The sequence below is a fragment of the Perca flavescens genome, chromosome 18, assembly GCF_004354835.1.
Source record: "Perca flavescens isolate YP-PL-M2 chromosome 18, PFLA_1.0, whole genome shotgun sequence".
NCBI lineage: Eukaryota > Metazoa > Chordata > Actinopteri > Perciformes > Percidae > Perca > Perca flavescens.
Window position 1 is genome coordinate 15,015,518 of NC_041348.1, and position 18,134 is coordinate 15,033,651.

The window sequence follows — 18,134 nt, forward strand, 5'->3', positions numbered from 1 at the left end:
CAGCAACTTAATACTATATAGTGTCCGGCTTTTGTTTAAGATTACTTTTTTGGGGCTTCTCCCTATTAAGTAGTGACTGTGGCTAGACATGAAAGGGGGAGAGAGATGGGGGTGACACGCAGCAAAGGGCAGCAGGTCAGATTTGAACCCACGCCGCTGCAGGACTCATGGGGGCACCAACATGGGGCGAACGCTCTTACTGGGTGAGCTAGAGGCCTTAATTTAAGTGGGACTCTTAGTAGGAGTTGTGTGCAGTCTATCTATAGCGGAGTGACTAAGGACTTTATGGCTATTACAGATATGATTGAGCAGTTGTGATGGCAATGAGTGGGCCTGAGTAGGGAAATTGGATCTGTAATGGAAAGGTTTTCACCTATGATCATCATTGTCTTTTTCCATCTCCGGCCTTCTTTCCTTCCCACCATTTGCTCTTCCCTTGCTTTTTTTATCCTCTACATCCTTTTATATATTTTCCCTCTCTCTCTTTGCCAGCCCCATCTTCCCTGCCGTCTTTTCCTCTCTCTCCAAGCCCTAAGTAGCCACAAATGGTCCCTAATAGCCTCCAATGGAGATGAATTGATCGTTGTGTGAACCGAATCGATAGGAGATTGCTTTTGCTGTACACAGTGGGATACGGCGCAGGCAAGCTGCCTTAATTAAGTTAACCATAAACCACAATCGCTTCAGAGTTTTATTAGGAGAATAAAGTTTACGAGGAATACAGAGAGGCAGGACAAAAATCCTGGTTTCAGAATGAATGAGAAGGAAACAGAACACCAACATTTATTTTCCTTGTCGTGATGTTCCTTGTGTGACTCATAGAGTGTTTGTTGGACATTTCTCCCTCCCTCAACCTGTTTTTTCTCTCCACTCCCTCTCTGCTACTTTCCATACCTCCTCCCGTCTTTCTCCAGGTTCTTCTTCTCGCTCTCTATGCCGTCCTACCTCGTCTGACCTCCTCTCCATCCCTCTCCCCCCTCCCCCATCGATGTCGTATATAATGGGAAGAGCAGCATAATTTGATCAGCACTTTTTTTAAAGGTCACAGAACCAAGCAAAAACTCTCAGCCAAAAGCGCTGAGGGAACAAGTGAGGGAAGGACGAGACTGAGGAAGGGAGGAGGCAAGCGAGAGGGAGAGATAACAGGCTGGCAGAGTGGAGGATGTAGGGAGGGGAAGGAAGGAGAGCTATAGAGAAGGAAATGCTGCATGAAGAGAAGACTGGATAGCTGGATATGGAGACGACGAAGACAGGGAAGAAGGTTAGACAAACAGAGAGACGGGAAGGCAGTGCAGTAATGGAGGAAAGAGATGGAGCAATGGAGGGAAGAGAGGGAGGTGAGGTAATTTGCTGTTTTATGACACAACAGATCTGGTAACAGATGAATACATATTAAATATGTAGAAAAGAGAGCAGGGGGTGATGATGAGAACAGAAAAAAAGGAGGAAATGAGAAGATTAGCAGAGAGAAGAAAGAGTGGGCGGGAGAGGGATGAAGGTAAAGATGGAGGAATTGAGGGAGGACGAGAAGATGAGACACTCATCTCTCCTTCTATCCTCAGTAACTGTCGGATCTTAATCACCTCTCCATCTCTTGAGGCCCTCTCAACAGATCTCTTGGCCTGTCTCTCTGTCCCTCACCGTCTTACTCTCTCTCTTCTCTTCTTCTGTTTAATATAAGACACTTTCATCCCTCTGCTGCAGTCTCATGATGGTCACACAGTGCAGCTGTCTCCCTGTCTGGAGCAGTAATACATTCTTTGAGATCATTCTATCATTCATTATCAAATAGACCAAACTTTTCCCCAAACTCACTGAAGGCTCTTTCTCCCTGTTGCCTCCCCTCCCTCTCTCTGCTGTCCCTTTCATCACCCACGTCTTTCTGCTGCCAGTCTATTCCCTAAGTGTTTAGTGTGAGTGTCTTTCTCGATCACTTCAGCGACATATCCTCAGCCTGTGTACATTGGGGTTACTTTTTCTTCACTTTTTCTTCTTTTGGCAGCGCTACAGAGTTAAACAAATTCAGCCTTATTATATAGGCAGGAGACTGCATACAGTGAGTTTGGACAACAGGACCGTGATGGATGCACTGTAGCTCTGTAGTCAGGCTCTCCGCTAACTACTGCATTTTGGAAAACTTGTGCTAACATCTTGCTAGAGCACGAGCATCAGTCGGTGCTTACAAAACAGTAGGTGGAATAAACATTCTTGGTCCCTGAGGGATTTTGTGCCGGCATTAAATAGATTGACAGACGGCGGCTACATCAACTTTTTCTTCCCTTTTCCTGTGTTTTGTGAAGCATATACACACACACACACACACACACACACACACACACACACACACACACACACACACACACACACACACACATACTGTTATCTGCATATATTCATAGACACATTAAATATATTGTCAGTGTTTATTTAGCTCTATAGATTATGTTTAAGTTATGAGCGGCCATTGCAGAGCCATATCAGCTTTAAGGGAGGACCAAACTCCAGGTAACTGTCTCTGCAAAATCAACCCATATTAAGAGTAATGTGCTGTGTCCACAGGTGGATGCACCGTGTAGATAAACAATCTGAATGTGAACGTGCCCCTGCCCTCGTGCTTTAAGTAGCACAACTGAAAGGAACATCTCTGTCGGCAGCATCAAAGCCTGTCGCAGCAGATCCCAAAGGACCCGGCTAGTCAGCTCCAAGCTCCACCTGCACAGGCGCCAAAGCTTTCATCAGCTGCACATAACACAAAGCTGACGTATCTGCTAACATAGCTGCTGCTAGCGGCTACGCTCTCTCTCTAGCTTTCTCTCTCTCTCTCTCTCTCTCTCTCTTTCTCTGGAGTCATAGTTGTTGAAAGGCCGGGCGACTTCACACCTTATCTGAAGCTTCTGTCATTTGACACATGCAATGGATGCTGGGATTACGGCAGCGGGAGGCTGTGTGCATGCATTGTCTTTTGTCTGTCAGGAGAACTCAGTGACTTAATTACAAAAGAGTGATGTACCGAGGCAGCTGAAGTTTGTTGTTTTGCGGCGGAGCCATGTAATGAGAATTTCACATCAAGAGATGAGTGTGGTGCAAATAAACAGATGGTCTGGTTTAAATATTGCTCTTTATTACCCAAGTTAGAGCAATAAACACTAGCAAAAAAAAGGTAAGTTTTTGCTGACTGTCCATTTAGGATGTGTGTAGTAATAACCAGGAGAAATAGATACGGTTGTTGTGTACAAACAAATTCTTTATCCCTCCTATGAAACATCCCTCCGCCACTTGTGTTTCTGTGTGATTTATTGGGTGTTTTTTGTGCGAGTGTGCGTCCCAGCTGGAGTGACTGTTTATATCATTGGTGATGAAAGAGGGGCCCCAGGGGCCTCAGTAATGGGCTGGGAGGCCTGTGACTTCTTATAATGGCCTGTGTGTGTGTGTGTGTGTGTGTGTGTGTGTGTGTGTGTGTGTGTGTGTGTGTGTGTGTGTGAGCGAGAGAGAGGGGCACAATTGCAGCACTTTATAATTGTCAATGGGAGGACACACTTTTACATAATAAAATGAAGCCGATACAGAGAGAGAGAGAGATGGAGCCTGTCCCGCACATAAAGGCAGGGACACAAAGAGACACAATGTCTCTCTCTCTCTCACTCACACACTTACACATTGTGGTGCCAGCTGAGCCCAGTGTGTCCAATAACAGCAGGTGCTGTCAAGTGCAAGCACAGCAGACCTGCCCTGACATGGAAACACACACACACACACACACACACACACACACACACACACACACACACACACACACACGGGCAGATGCACATATGTCAGCACACCACACACTCATTCATATGCCTCTTCTTGTAACTTTCCCATCCAATACATGTTCTCATAGTTAAAGCTCATGTCTGATACAGTAAGTGTAGTTTACATTATGTCTGTGTTATACAGTGTGTGTCTGTGTGTGTATACCTGCTATTTGGCTGTGAAAGGCTGTAGTGTTGCCATATGGTCTCACATTAGGCTTTCAAAACTCAGCCATCCAGAAGAGTGTGTGTGTGTGTGTGTGTGTGTGTGTGTGTGTGTGTGTGTGTGTGTGTGTGTGTGTGTGTGTGTGTGTGTGTGTGTGTGTGTGTGTGTGTGTGTGTGTGTGAGAAAAATAAAGCCCTTGTTATACGTAAGCCATTGGTGTTTAAACACTAGTTGATAGTGTAGAACAGTAAATATTAGGAGTGTGCAAAAAAATCGATTCCTATTTGAATCGCGATTCCAGCTCTAACGATTCAAAATCAATTCATAGATTTCCAAAAATCGATTCATATATTCTTTTTAAATGTCTACTGCAATCACATGGGAAAAGTAACTACATTTACATACTGTGAATCGTCTTTTTAATCAAGAATCGAAAATCGATTTTGAATCGAATCTTGACCCTAAAAATCAATATCGAATTATGACATTTTCTGAATCGTGCAACCCTAGTAAATATCTCTCTTTTTGGGCTAAATGAAGCTAATAATGGTATGTCTTTCTTTCTTTCTTTCTTTCTTCTTAATGCACCACCTCCTTTGTCTCCTGCTTCTTCTTCCCCCTCATGTCTTTCTCTCTCTCTGTCTCCCTGTGTGTGTGTGTGTGTGTGTGTGTGTGTGTGTGTGTGTGTGTGTGTGTGTGTGTGTGTGTGTGTGTGTGTGTGTGTATATTTAGCAGTGCCGTATCATACGCTGTGCTGACTTCATTAACTATCTCAGCATGAGGTTCCATTGACTGAATGATAATACACCTTCAGTACACACACACACACACACACACACACACACACACACACACACACACACACACACACACACAGTCCTGGGAGCCTAACAGTAATGCATAGATAACTGATAACCATTTATACTGGATTTCTTGCTGTCACAAGCCACAACTGTTGTTGTTTCTTGCCACTAATCTCCTCCTCCTCCTCCTCCTCCTCCTCCTCCTCCTCCTCCTCTCAGGTCAGTGTGTTGGAGCGTCAGGTGATAGATTTCCTGGGCTACCAGTGGGCTCCCATCCTGACCAACTTCCTCCACATCATCGTCGTCATCCTGGGCCTGTTTGGCACGATCCAGTTCAGGCCGAGATATGTCACCGGGGTGGGTTTTACACACTTACACCCACACATTTGAAACACATTTTCTTTGCCCTAGATTTAGCAACAGCCTCTCATTAGCTTATACTCAGCTCTCTACATCAGATAACGAGGGCTGAATAATGTTGGAATGGAGTGACAGTTTATAGGTTTTATTTTCTGTCTCACTGGTGTCATCTATGAAAATTAAGCCCTATTCACACAGGACTAGTATTTCCTGGGGACCTCTAGTAATTTGTAATAATTGCACTGGTCGTCTGGGATCTCAATCCCGTGCGAATCTGCCATGTCTGTAATTTGACAAGTAAAAATTCCCATTTTGGGGGTCGTGTTGGCTACGTTGGCAATTATAAATGAAAGCTTTGACAGTGCCTTGACATGATATGTGGAGGATAATGTCAGGAAATTTGAGTAAAATACAGGCTTTGCTTATTCTATGCGAATGCGCCAACAAAAAAAATAGCCGTTGGGGTGTAACTAAATCACATGAGTTCCTCTGATTATACTAGTCCCATACGAATAGGGCTATAGTCATGACTTGAACTGCACCGTGTGAAAAGAGCAATGGTAAATATAATGTTTAAAAACTGATCCTCTCTCATATGGTCATACCTATAGAATGCACTGTAAAATAGCAAAGCCGCAATAACAAGAAATATGGCCCAGTCTTGATTAATTATTTAAATGAATTCCTATCGGTGGATCCAAGACTGAAGGAAGACGATGTGGATTTGACAAAATATTATTTATATAGTGCATAAAAGTTTGTAACAGTGATGTGGAGTGGGAAATGGAATAATAACCTGCCAAGTGGAATTATGTGTTTCTCTTTTCTGTCTCTGGCAGCTGTCAATAAAGTAATTCATGTGTCAGAAAACTTTCAGAAGTTCTCACAGTGGCTGCAGGATCTCCACACATCACATACACCTCACTGACAACTCTCAAAGACCTTCACGTGCATGCACGCACACACACACACACACACACACACACACACACACACACACACACACACACACACACACACACACACACAGACAATTAAGTGAGAACATTCAGATAAAGAAAGGGAATGAAAGTTTTATCCAAGCTTGTAATCTCTGCCTTACTTCCATCATTCATTCATTCACTCTTTCCTGCTTGTAACTAGGCCGGTCACGATAACAAATTTTGCTGGACGATAAGTTGTCCCAGAAATTATTGCAATAAACGATAATATTGTCTGAGACCATTTTCATATAATGGCATAATAATGCAGGTACACCAGATCAATACATTTTTATTTCTAAAGAATATTTAACACTGGAACTGGAAGACATTTAAAATATCCACAATAAATGAAAAAAAAAACCAACCAAAAACAATAAATAAATAATATAATTTCCATTTAAAAATTATCGAGCTCATTTTTTATTTATCATGCGATTAATTGATTTATTGCATATTGCGACAGCCCTACTTGTAATTGCTTACACACGCTTGCAGTCCTGCTATTTATTTTTTTTCTCTCTGTCTGGTTTATCGGGTGATTTGTTGCACTCTTCGCTGTTGTTTTTGTTTCTCCGCATCTCAACAACATCAAAAGTGAAGCCTCTCTCTGTCGTTTTTCTCCATCTCCAGCCATGAACATGCTTTTTTTTAATTTTTCAACAAAGGCTTGTCATATCTTGTCTGCCTCTCACTTTCTTATCCCTCTCCATGTTTTCTCTGCAGTATGCAGCCTGGCTGGTCGTCTGGATGACCTGGAATGTTTTCATCATTTGTTTCTACCTGGAGGTTGGAGATCTGTCCAGAGTAAGAAATAATTTCCTTGGATTTATTTCTGCATCCTTGTGTCAAGTATTCTTCTGTACACGTCCAGACTAACAACAAAGACAGCATCGTTGCATGCAGGATTCGGAAGTTAGCATGGATCTCTCAGGCCCCATTTACACTTGCATTTCAATTGTCTCATCAAAATTGAGATGCAAGAATAAGACTGGCAGTATTCAGTGTTTTGTCTGTCTTTAACTTATTCTTTTGGGCCAAATAGCTCTATTTTTGTCCACTTAACCCATACCACCTTTCCACTGGGTAGACATGTTCCTTTATTACAAACAACATGGGCACTGTAGTTGGTTTTGACTCGGTACCACACCATCCAGCTGCCATTAATACTCACTAGCATGCTCATCCTGTATTGAATCTGCAGCTGAAAATAGTCCCCCAAAATTATTTTTTACTCCTGTTTGAGTACAGTTTGTTAAAAACTACAGTACCAAGATGTTTAGTCGGTTTTTTTTATATAAAAATATATTTTTGTGACCTGTGTTTTTTAAGATTTACACCTTCAGTAAGAACCAACAACTTTGGAGTGAGAGCCACAAGCAGGGGAGAGAAGTTAAAAAAAGTATTGAGACTTATAACTTCCTGCTGTGGGTCTGTTAATGGGATTTGTTTACAATAAGCTACAATTTGATTTAGATTTAGCCACAAATTCTCTTCCTTAGCCAGATCATAAATCGTATTGCATCTGTTTAGGTCCTTCCTTGTCTGATGCAAATCTTGAAGACCAGTCAAGAGGAAGGGTGGTAATGCACCCGAGGCTGCTTGGTAACTTAAGCAATGCCACAAAAAGAAAATAACTATGCATAAACTAGCACAAACTCATGCATGAGTCCCCCTGACAGAACCATGAGCAGTACAAAAGTTTTGTCTTCACTCACTCACAACACTCTCTTACCTACACAGATCACTGCTCTCCGAAACTAGACTGCTGTCTTCGTGATATGCTCCCTGCGAGCCAGTGTCTGTACTCGGCAAATGATCATTTGTGAAGTAAAAGAAGTGCCGCTCTGTAGCATCACTCTCTGCTGTCGCCAGTGGAAGGTGTGTTTGTGTGGAAGGATGTCCCTACTTTAACTGCAAGCGCTGGAATCGCTGAAACGGCTGTCTCTTCTGACAGGAGGGGCCAGATCATTTCAGTGTAATTTTTAGTGTAACTTTAGCTTGCATAATCACAGGGGCAAGACTCTGTCAGTGGCCACTTCCACAGACTGCTTACTGACACTGTTACACTTGAGAGGAGTAAAGATCAGGTATGCAGCTTGTGGAGATGGATTCATTTACACCTTTGAAACATGTCGCTGGAATGTGAAGTCGCAAGTGGCTTAGTCTGAACAGTATACAGTAGTTCTCACCAACTGATTTGTGACGATGTTTGTATTATGAAAGCTTGTCAGTTCGAGGACACACTGATAGATTCACTATCAAACGTTTACATTCTGCAGTAAAGTTAGTCGATTTATAATACAGATTATAAACTTGCACAATTAATTAGAGCCAATCAGCGCTTCCATAAACAGAAGAAATCAGTTGACGCGAGTGCTGATTATGGCTGATTACACTCTGCAGTGTGGTGTTGAAAAAGATTGTAGTTTTTCAGTCATTCATCATTTCCAATTTGCTTTAAGTTACTAATTGCACTTATAGCACAACATATTATCAATCCGAATCCTCATTGTATTGGTATTTCCAGCTTGTCGGTCGTAATTACGGTTAGTGTGGACTGAAGCACATTTGCTGCATATTCTTGTGCTAGTTTTCCTGTTCCCTTTGGTACTCACTCTGCTCCTCTCACACACACGCACACACACACACACACACACACTCACACTCACACAATGGGAGCCTTGTTTATTTTTGTTGCCATCCAAACTAGAGCCAGAAGTGTTTTACAGTTGTATAACCCCCCCCACACCCCCACCACCCCACCACCCCACCCTCTGTCTAGAAACCTGCAAACCTGCAGCTTCATTGATCTCTGATTTAAATTATATTTTACACCTCTCACCGAGGCCTAGTTGAACAGTTACAACACCCACTACAGCTGTGAGGACAGGGAATTGCTGTTTGCACTGCTGTTTATTTTGTTTTTATCACACTGAAAATAAAAGCCTGCCCGCCATGTTGAAAGGCTAGAGAGCCGGTCAGAAACATCTGGAGAAGCTGCACACTAAGGGTTCCAAGATTAATTGAATAGGATAAAATGAACGATGTCACCAAATGTAACATTTATATTCTGTCATGAAATTATACAAGTCTGATATTTCTCTTCATTTTATTAGAAAAAAGCCCTTCAGACCAAAATCATCACATCTGGTTTCCAACGAGGGTGAAGCCGCCAGTTAATTAGGGACACCTTTATCAATTACCTGCTGACCAATCAGAGAGAGGCACACTCAAACCAGATGCTGAACAGCTTGTTGTTATGACCAGAACAGTTTGCGTGCGCCTCGCTCAAAGGCACATCAACCTTGATCCAGTTGCTGAGGGACGGGAGAGCTTCCCCCGCCCCATTCACCAGCTGTTGTATGAGATACAAATCCATCACCTACCGTTCCAGAGCTTTTTTATTGACCTGAGGGCTATTATTACAATGGACCACATGTAAAACAAGTATGGCTAGGTCTGTGATTGTTGCCACTCAGTTCAGAACAAGAATCTGCCCAAAATATGATGAAACCAGATTTACAGTATACTCTGATGAGTGCACGATGTTAAACCCAAAAATAAAAAAACTGCTGAAACAAAGAGCATCATTTTATTATTGCAGGGTAATTGTGTCAACAAAAACGGAAATAAAGGTGATCATTCATGGACGAGAAATACATGAAATTTTAAAAATAATATTAAACAATGTACGTAAAAAAGGCTTTACTGTTTATTATGCAAGTGTCGTATTCAACGATTTACCTGTAAGTCTCCTTTTTCAATGATTGATTAGCTGCTCACCTGTTGTGTTAATAAGCATCAGTAACGTTAGGTCACGTTACCGGTTCCTGAAAGAAAAATGTAACAGGACAGCATGCATTTAGTCAGTCCCTCTGAAAATACGACAAGAAGCGACAACAAACAGGAGGGAGAAAACCTGAAAACAGGCAGGCCAGCAAGCTAACATTTATTTTAAAGGTCCCATGACATGGTGCTCTTTGGATGCTTTTATATAGACCTTAGTGGTCCCCTAATACTGTATCTGAAGTCTCTTTCCCGAAATTCATCCTTGGTGCAGATTTACAGCCACTAGAGCCAGTCCCACAATGAGCTTTCCTTAGTATGTGCCATTTCTGTGTCTGTAGCTATTGAGGAGGAGAGAGGGGGGGCAAGGTGGAGGGTGGGGGTGTGGCCTTGACCAACTGCCACTTTGCTCGTTAGAAAGCCATGATGTCTCTCTTTCTCATGGGTGGGTCAAATTCTCTGGGCGGGCAAAGCAGAGAAAGGGGAGGTAACCTTGCTCCTTATGATCATAAGGATCACATTCCAGATCGGCCCATCTGAGCTTTCATTTTCTCACAGGCAGAGCAGGATACCCAGGGCTCGGTTTACACCTATCGCCATTTCTAGCCACTGGGGGACCATAGGCAGGCTGAGGGAACGCATATTAATGTTAAAAAACCTCAAAGTGAATTTTTTATGCCATGGGACCTTTTAAAAGTAACATAAGCTAACTATCCAACATTTTAGCTGCTCTCGAGCAAAACCCAAACAGTGAACAGTATTTTTGTGAATATTAAACCTAGCGATAGACAAGAACAACACCTGTAACCTCGGTAACTTCCCACATCTAAGAAGCACCAAGCCTCCCAATTTTTTGCAGAAAGATTTAATTTTTTTAAATACTTGAAAAACAAGCAATATTTAAATGTCTTGTTGATTATTACTTGACGAAAAGTAAATGACTAAAACTAATATACATTTTCATCTAAATCAGGTGCCAAAATCAACACTGACTGTACTATTAACAGCAGAGGTGGCCAAATAGTTGAAATCTAACCTTATGACAGCCCACAAAAGATTCCAAAAAATACATGTTTAAATAGAAAACAGAGAGCAAGATGATTATATACCATAGTTTGAAGTCAGTGAGCAAACTGGATCAGAATTACTCGTTGTTATTTGATAAGGGATAATGATGGGGCATTCTGTGCTCCAAGAATACTGTGATAGATATGAGAATCTCTTAATCTCCCTCTCTGTTACTTTCTCATGCCGCTTCCTTCTTTCTTGGTCTTTTTCTCTCTCCCTCTGTGCCTCGGTCTCTTCATCTCCATGTAATTCATCCCTCCTCTCCCTCTGCTCAACCTATAATCAAGTCTTTTTCATGTTGTTTTGCAAAGTGCCATGTGAATCTGTCCCCGCACTCCTCTTCCGCCTCGCTCTTCTTCACCTTCGCCTCCTTCTTTATTCACTCTCTTCCTCTATATTTCCAATGTCATGACTTGAGGAAATGTATCACCGTCAAGAAGGCACTGCAATTTATGGTCCATAGCGATTCATAGTGCGGAGCTTTATGTATTGGCCAGTACTGAGTGCCAATTTAATACATTACTTTACAGACTCAGGCCATCACTTTGGGGTCGCAGGACAAAAGTGGTTGCGACAGACTCCATTTGTCTTCATTATGGAGATCTGACATCTTTCTGTGTATAAAAGAGGCGGAGAATCAGCCGCTTTGATTTATGCCATGTTATCAGTGACTCTTGGATTTGTACTGTAGTTTGATGTAATTATTTTGGTGCCAACACTCTGTTTTATCCATGAATAGAACTGCTATCCAGATTGTGCATCCCCAGTTCCAGCAGTATATGTTTATTAGAGCACTGATCTGACTGTCAGGGAGGTAAATACTTAAAGGCTGCCATTCCCATTCCAAATGAATGATGTCACATTTCCATACATTCGGATGTTGTATTAAAAAACATTTTGCAGACAAAGACAGCAATTCAAGTCCTTTAATAGTGACAGACATGTTTGTTGTGCAAGGTGTCAGTTGAAGTGTGCAGAACATTCAGACTATTTGATGTTCAGCAGGTGAACTGCAAATATATGTTATAGTGCGGCAAAGTCGGACAGATTAGGGCTGTAAAAGTATGAAATGCGCCGATGACATTTCTTCTTTACAAGGAAAGTAAACTCCAGACAGCGAGTGGAAAGGTGGGAGAGACAGCGAGGAGGGGAAATGCGTCAGAGATTGTCAGCTCAGTTTGAAGTCCTGAAGTCGGATGGCCAGATGGACGGAGGTTGGAGGAAAAACCGATCATCATGGTTGAGATAATGGTGGCTTCGATGAGACATCATGTCATAAGTCACTAACATGGTCCCACGCAGACAGCAGGGCTGAAACTCAAAGTTGGATGTGACACACATTTTTTTTATTCATCAATTATTGAGCTTGTTATTGGAAACAGCAGCTGAAAAAAACAATCTCAACTCAATGTCCACTTACTCAATTAGTGCTGCGTTTGCCAATCAAATTGCTCACATAACAACTGCTTGTCTATGCTAGTGCTTGTTGGATGGCCGAACAGCATCTGTAACCCCCCACAGCTTTCTGACATGGCTCCCTCAGACAATTTTGGGGATTTTTTGAAACCCACAATCCAAAATATCATGCCCACTTCACACGGTGATTGGCCAGGTGTGTGTTTTCATTTTTCACACACACAACTACGTCCTTCACGTTTCTGGTGTACAAGCCATCGCAACCCATTGAATGCCTTTCAGAAAAGTGTGTCCCATTATTCCCATTTATATGAGTGTCGCGTGTCGCCCCTCTCTATTTTGGCAGGCTTTCTCCTCCACCTTAGTGTGACCGTTCTGAGCAGCTATAAAAACCTTTGCCTGGACGTGTTTGGACTACATGTCACACAAACCAGTTTCCAAACCAGAATTCCTTGGCTTTTAGAACCGCATATTGGTCTGATCAGCAACCAAAAAACAAAAAGCAGCATGTTTGGTATTAGAGTAGCATACGTAAATAGATAAAAATGGATTTAATAAACAACGGAATGATAAACTTCTTTATCACCAGCCTTGTTACTACATGTTTGCCTTCTCAACTGTTTGCGTTTGATGGAACTTTCTATCTAATATGTATCTTTGCCTCCCATAAGGCCCCATAGAGCCCCAGAGACAGATAAGGTGTATCCTGTCCTGACAGTAATTTGTGTTTAAGCCTGAGATTCATACCATATATCAGTCTGTCACACTCCCATCCTTCCTGCCTCTCACCACTGCACTATCTCAAATAACAGCAATGGCATAGAAATAATCTTTGAAAAGATTTCTGATGTGGCATCCCTGACAGATTTGGAGAGGAGCCTTTAGAGAGGGAACTGTCACCATGTTGCAAACACACCTTCGCATATTCACATCAACTTTCTCACTCTCTCTCTCACACACACACACACACACACACACACACTCTAAGACAGCTAACTGTCAGTAGTCCACTGTGTCATATAAAAGATGCAGCCACCCTCTGGGCGTCAGATGACGCACGGACACAGACACACAGATGCACACATACACCGCGCTTAGCAGTCAATCATTTACTTAAGGGGGGGGGGGGGGGGGGGGCTGTGTGGGAGAGTTATCCCTGCATGTTTTTTTGCATACTGTATATGCCAAAATGTGTGTGTCTGTTTGCTCTGCCAGTAGTTGGAGAACCTGTCATTCGTTTTATCAGTCAGGAGAAAACATGAGGGACCCACACTTGCATATGAGCACAAATCCAAACTCAAAAACATTGCCATTTTGAATCTCATATCTGTCCAGACATCTGATTCCAGTCCGCAATCACACAACGGAAACAGAGATAGAGAGAGGAATAACTGCATGGAAAGTGGTAGATTGAGCGATAACAATGAAAGATGGAGGGAAGAGAAAAGAAGAGGTTGGGGGGTAAAGAAGGCAGGCATCACGGGCAGACAGAGAGACGGAGAGGTTTAGACATGCGAAAGTATGATAGAAGCTATAAAAGATGACGTGTTTTGGGACCACGCTACATGCAAATCAGTGTCCCTTTCAAGAAAGGAAAGAGAGACGAGAGGGGACGGGGAAAAGAAGAAGTACAAACAGAAAAAGTAGGAGCAACAAAACATCAAGGAAAGATAGGAGCACACAGAAAAAAATAAAATACATCTCTTTCATATCAATTACATATGAACATCAATAGCTGCTGTTGGCGGGGCGAGCTTGTTACAGCAGGATAGATTGTAGAAGAAATATGACAGTAAATCAAATAGTAAACCATCCAATTCATCTTGCATCTTGCGGGGCCAGTTTGAATGCTAATAGTCACTTAATTTCACTCCCCCCAGTATTCATTCTGCACTGTCGATTGAGACAATGAATCAGAGGATCCCACACATTTAATCATAGATGTTGTAGTTAAAACATCCACCCTGATTCACTGAGTAAATGCATCAACCCTGACTGTGTTTGATCAATGGATACATTTGTTGAGATCATGGCATGAAATTGCCTTTTTTTTTTTCTTTAACACGCCTCTAGTGGGACATTGCTACCTAGCCAATCTTATAATTTTGAGCCCTGAGCTATTATTGCTGGTGATTTGATTTGATTATTCATTGTTACTGTATAGTTTCATGTGCAACGGCAAGAGTTGGTTTTTACTTGTTAAAATAGAGCCAGCTGATTAAACATAGATTGGCTGTATGCCGCAGTAGATAATGGATTTGATTGACTTGCCTGCCACAGTCAAACTTGTTCCAGGGTTTAAGTGTTTGGTGTTGATTGTGAGCCTTGATTGTAATGGATTCAGCCTGGCTATGTAAGCAGTAATACATACTTTACTGTATTGTATATTTCTTAAAGGTTTGGTAAAATGAGCTTCCACAGAACTGAGTATAACCTGAGGAATGTCTTTCGATTGAAACAATAAAGGAAAGTTCCGGTGTATTACAACTTAGGCCATTGTTGGGCCAAGGGATGATGGCCAAAACTAAAAATAAGACCCCAGTTGTAATAAACCAGAATGATCTTGTTGTATCTTGTTAACTTTGTTTGTGAAACATTTTCTTTGTGTCCTTCTAGGATGTTTCTTTAAAGCTGCTAATCGACGTTTTGGGAAGCTCAGCAATCTGTGCACTACAGTATATTGACGTGTTATCACCTCATAAAGTTAATGTTGCGAACAAAAGGCACAAAGCAACATTTTGGATTTGGAGCTGTGTTCCTGGTCAGCAAACACATTTATCTACTGTCTTATTAGCTCTTCTTTGGTGTCCACCAACTCCAAATTGAAATATCTGGCTCTTTAGCTGCTAAATGCTCCAATGTGTTCACCAGGTATAGTCGCTAACTGTGTCTGCTTTTTGGTGCTGGGCAGGTAGCGTACAGAGCATTTTGGCTGGAAACAGCTGCCTGGAGTGAACCAAAACAGTGAGGTTGCAGGCCGAAAAACCCAAACAATGTGCTGAATACACAAAAAATGCTCCATTAAGCTGAGCGGACTGCGAAGTTGGGTGTATAATAATCATAACATGTCTTTTGATCCATTGTTAATATAACATATTGATTACAGCAGCTGCTGACATTTTTTTATTATTTCATTCCTTTTTCAATGTACATCTGACTTATTGCTTACGGTGTGGCTAGTGGTTTAAAAGAATTAAATAAAAAATAAACTTGTTGAAAGCTTGAATTAGCAATCCCCCCTCCCTCCTTTGTGCAATTATGGCTCCCACCTGGTGTACGGGTAGCAGCGCTATAATTGGCCCCACAAATCTGAGAGATCGAAGGGGCTAAAATGGTTATGTTGAGGCATTTGCTTAGAGATTGTAATGAGTTTGGAGTGGTTAAGGTCAGAGTAAGTATCTGGAACAGACTTCATCTCTACCCACCACCCCCCAGCCCATAAACACACACGCACACACACACACACACACACACACACACACACACACACATACACACACAATTCCCTAACACCCCCAACCAATCTGATAGGAGAGAAGTGCTTTAGGCATTACGGGTTAAGGCCTCATCTAACACCCATGGGAAATCACAGCAAAACAATGTAGGGAAATGCACCGTGACTGATGATATTGGTTTGAAATAACATAGACAGAGAGACAGAGAGACAGAGAGAGAGAGAAAATGATAAAAAAGGGAATAGAGCCACAGAAAGAGATAGAGGTTCAGTTAAATAGAGTGAAAAATTGACTTGAGAGAGAATAAAGCTAATATTGCCCACTCACCGATTTTCTGCACTTTAGCTTGATGATCTGCTGATCTTTCTTGCTGCCTGCTGGACTGACTAAACGTCTGACTGTTGTCTGTCTGAACTGACTTTTTTATTTACTGTCTGTCTGCCTGCCTGCTTCACTATATGACTGCTGGAGCTGATATTGTATGTTTGGAGCATGTGAAAAGGTGATCATGTGCGAGTGGATTTGTGTTCAAAGGTGCGTGTTTGTGTCCAGGGAGCAGATGCTGAAGCACTCGCAGGGGGGAAACTGGCACTCACTCCCTTATGCCCTCTGTCCATCCATCAAGAATATATATGTGGGTCTGGAGAGTAAAACATACGATTATCTCAGTCCTTTAAAATTGCCTTTAACGTTTACTCAAGGTCTGTGTTCGTTTTATTAAAAGCACTAAATTGAGACATTTGGTAATATCCTGTCCAGACAGAGTGAACTGTGAACTGAACATTTGCATATCCTGAAAAACAGCATTACATAATGATTATAAAAAAAACTAATTTTGTTTATGTGACATCTGCTTTGATCTGAATTGGACACAACCTTGCTAAATTATTCATTTCCAAGTGCCCCTTTTTCTTATGCTGCCAAGGTTTAGAACTTCATTTATTTTTTTGCCAGATTTTCTCTTTTTATTTTAAGTGTTAAACTGCTCTCAAATGTAGCTTCAGGTAGCAATAACATGGCACCAGGGGAAATACCATTTTCACCGGCCTTTCCCCCCTCCATCCCTCCATCTCTTGGGAGAGGAAGACAAAGGAAAACGGAGAAGTGGGAAATTGAGGGGAAATTGAGAGAGCGTGAGAGAGAGAGAGAGAGAGAGAGAGAGAGAGAGAGAGAGAGAGAGAGAGAGAAGTAGGGCGAAGAGAGAAAGAGGTGGCAGAGGGAGGCAGAGGAAAAACAGATGTGGTTCATTGAAGCGGCACTAGTCCACAGTCAGAGACAAAGACCTGAGGGCATGAGTGCATGATCCTCAACTAGCACACTGGAAATTATAGACTGTGTGTGTGTGTGTGTGTGTCTCTGTGTGCGTGCGAGAGAGAGAGAGAGAGAGAGAGAGAGAGAGAGAGAGAGAGAGAGAGAGAGAGAGAGAGAGAGAGAGAGAGAGAGAGAGAGGAAATATTATGAGAGACAGTCAGAAATGACTCTTAGTAAAGAGCTAAGGAACTCACACACACACACAGAGATATACAAGTCTAGTCAATATGTTTTGTTTGAGGTTGCACGCCAAACAAGCCCATTCATCACCAGACAGATTAATATTTTGGAGCTATGGTTTCATCATTACGCTGGGTTAAATTCTGCGATGCTAAATCAATTCCACCATATAAAATCGATACATCTATGCCAGCACACAGCTGCAATTGAATTGTTTTGTATTCCACTGGAGAGTGTGGGATAATTTCAGTTTAGCCTCCAAATCCTTTGTGCAGGTTGTGAACACCAAGCCTGTTAATATTTAAAAAACGTATTTATATATATATATATATATATATATATATATAAAAAAAAAAGAACTATGTTCAAACACTGGAACTATTTACTCTGGGAAAATGGGCTTCATTTTGAATGTGTTTTTTTTTATATTACGTTTTTTTTTTTCTCCATCTGTGGCGGTAGAAGTTTGTTGTCGCGGCTCACTGGATGAATAGAAAGGAGATAACGCACTTTTTTTATTCTTAGTACCAGTCTGGTTCCAAGCTTTATTACATACCCTGTAACCTCTATGAATTCATGATCCTCCGACACAGCTAAATGGAAAAGAAAAGCCAGTGTACCTCGCCTTTCTAGGTGTCTTTAGTTGTTAGATGTGGTTTGTTTCATATTGATAAATGAAACCATATAGACAATATGACATCACATTGACATAGCTTCAGTACAGGTACAATGGAATTTAAAGCAATAGACATTTTGGGAAATAAGCTTATTTGCCTTCTCGCCGAGAGTTATTAGATGAGTATACTGATACC

The 18,134-nt window shown here is 41.8% G+C and overlaps 1 protein-coding gene across 3 annotated transcripts in view; it reads left to right on the top strand.

Moving 5' to 3' along the window:
* nkain2 (sodium/potassium transporting ATPase interacting 2) overlaps positions 1-18,134 on the top strand; it is an 88,126-nt gene that overhangs the window by 34,705 nt on the left and 35,287 nt on the right. For 2 of the 3 annotated variants that reach the window (XM_028605052.1, XM_028605053.1), the window contains exons 2-3: positions 4,983-5,120; positions 6,830-6,910. In XM_028605052.1, the coding sequence (XP_028460853.1) occupies positions 4,983-5,120; positions 6,830-6,910 (219 nt within the window). Of the gene's footprint in view, positions 1-1,056; positions 1,338-4,982; positions 5,121-6,829; positions 6,911-18,134 lie in introns of those variants that run through there. The other variant, XM_028605054.1, reaches the window with a different exon arrangement.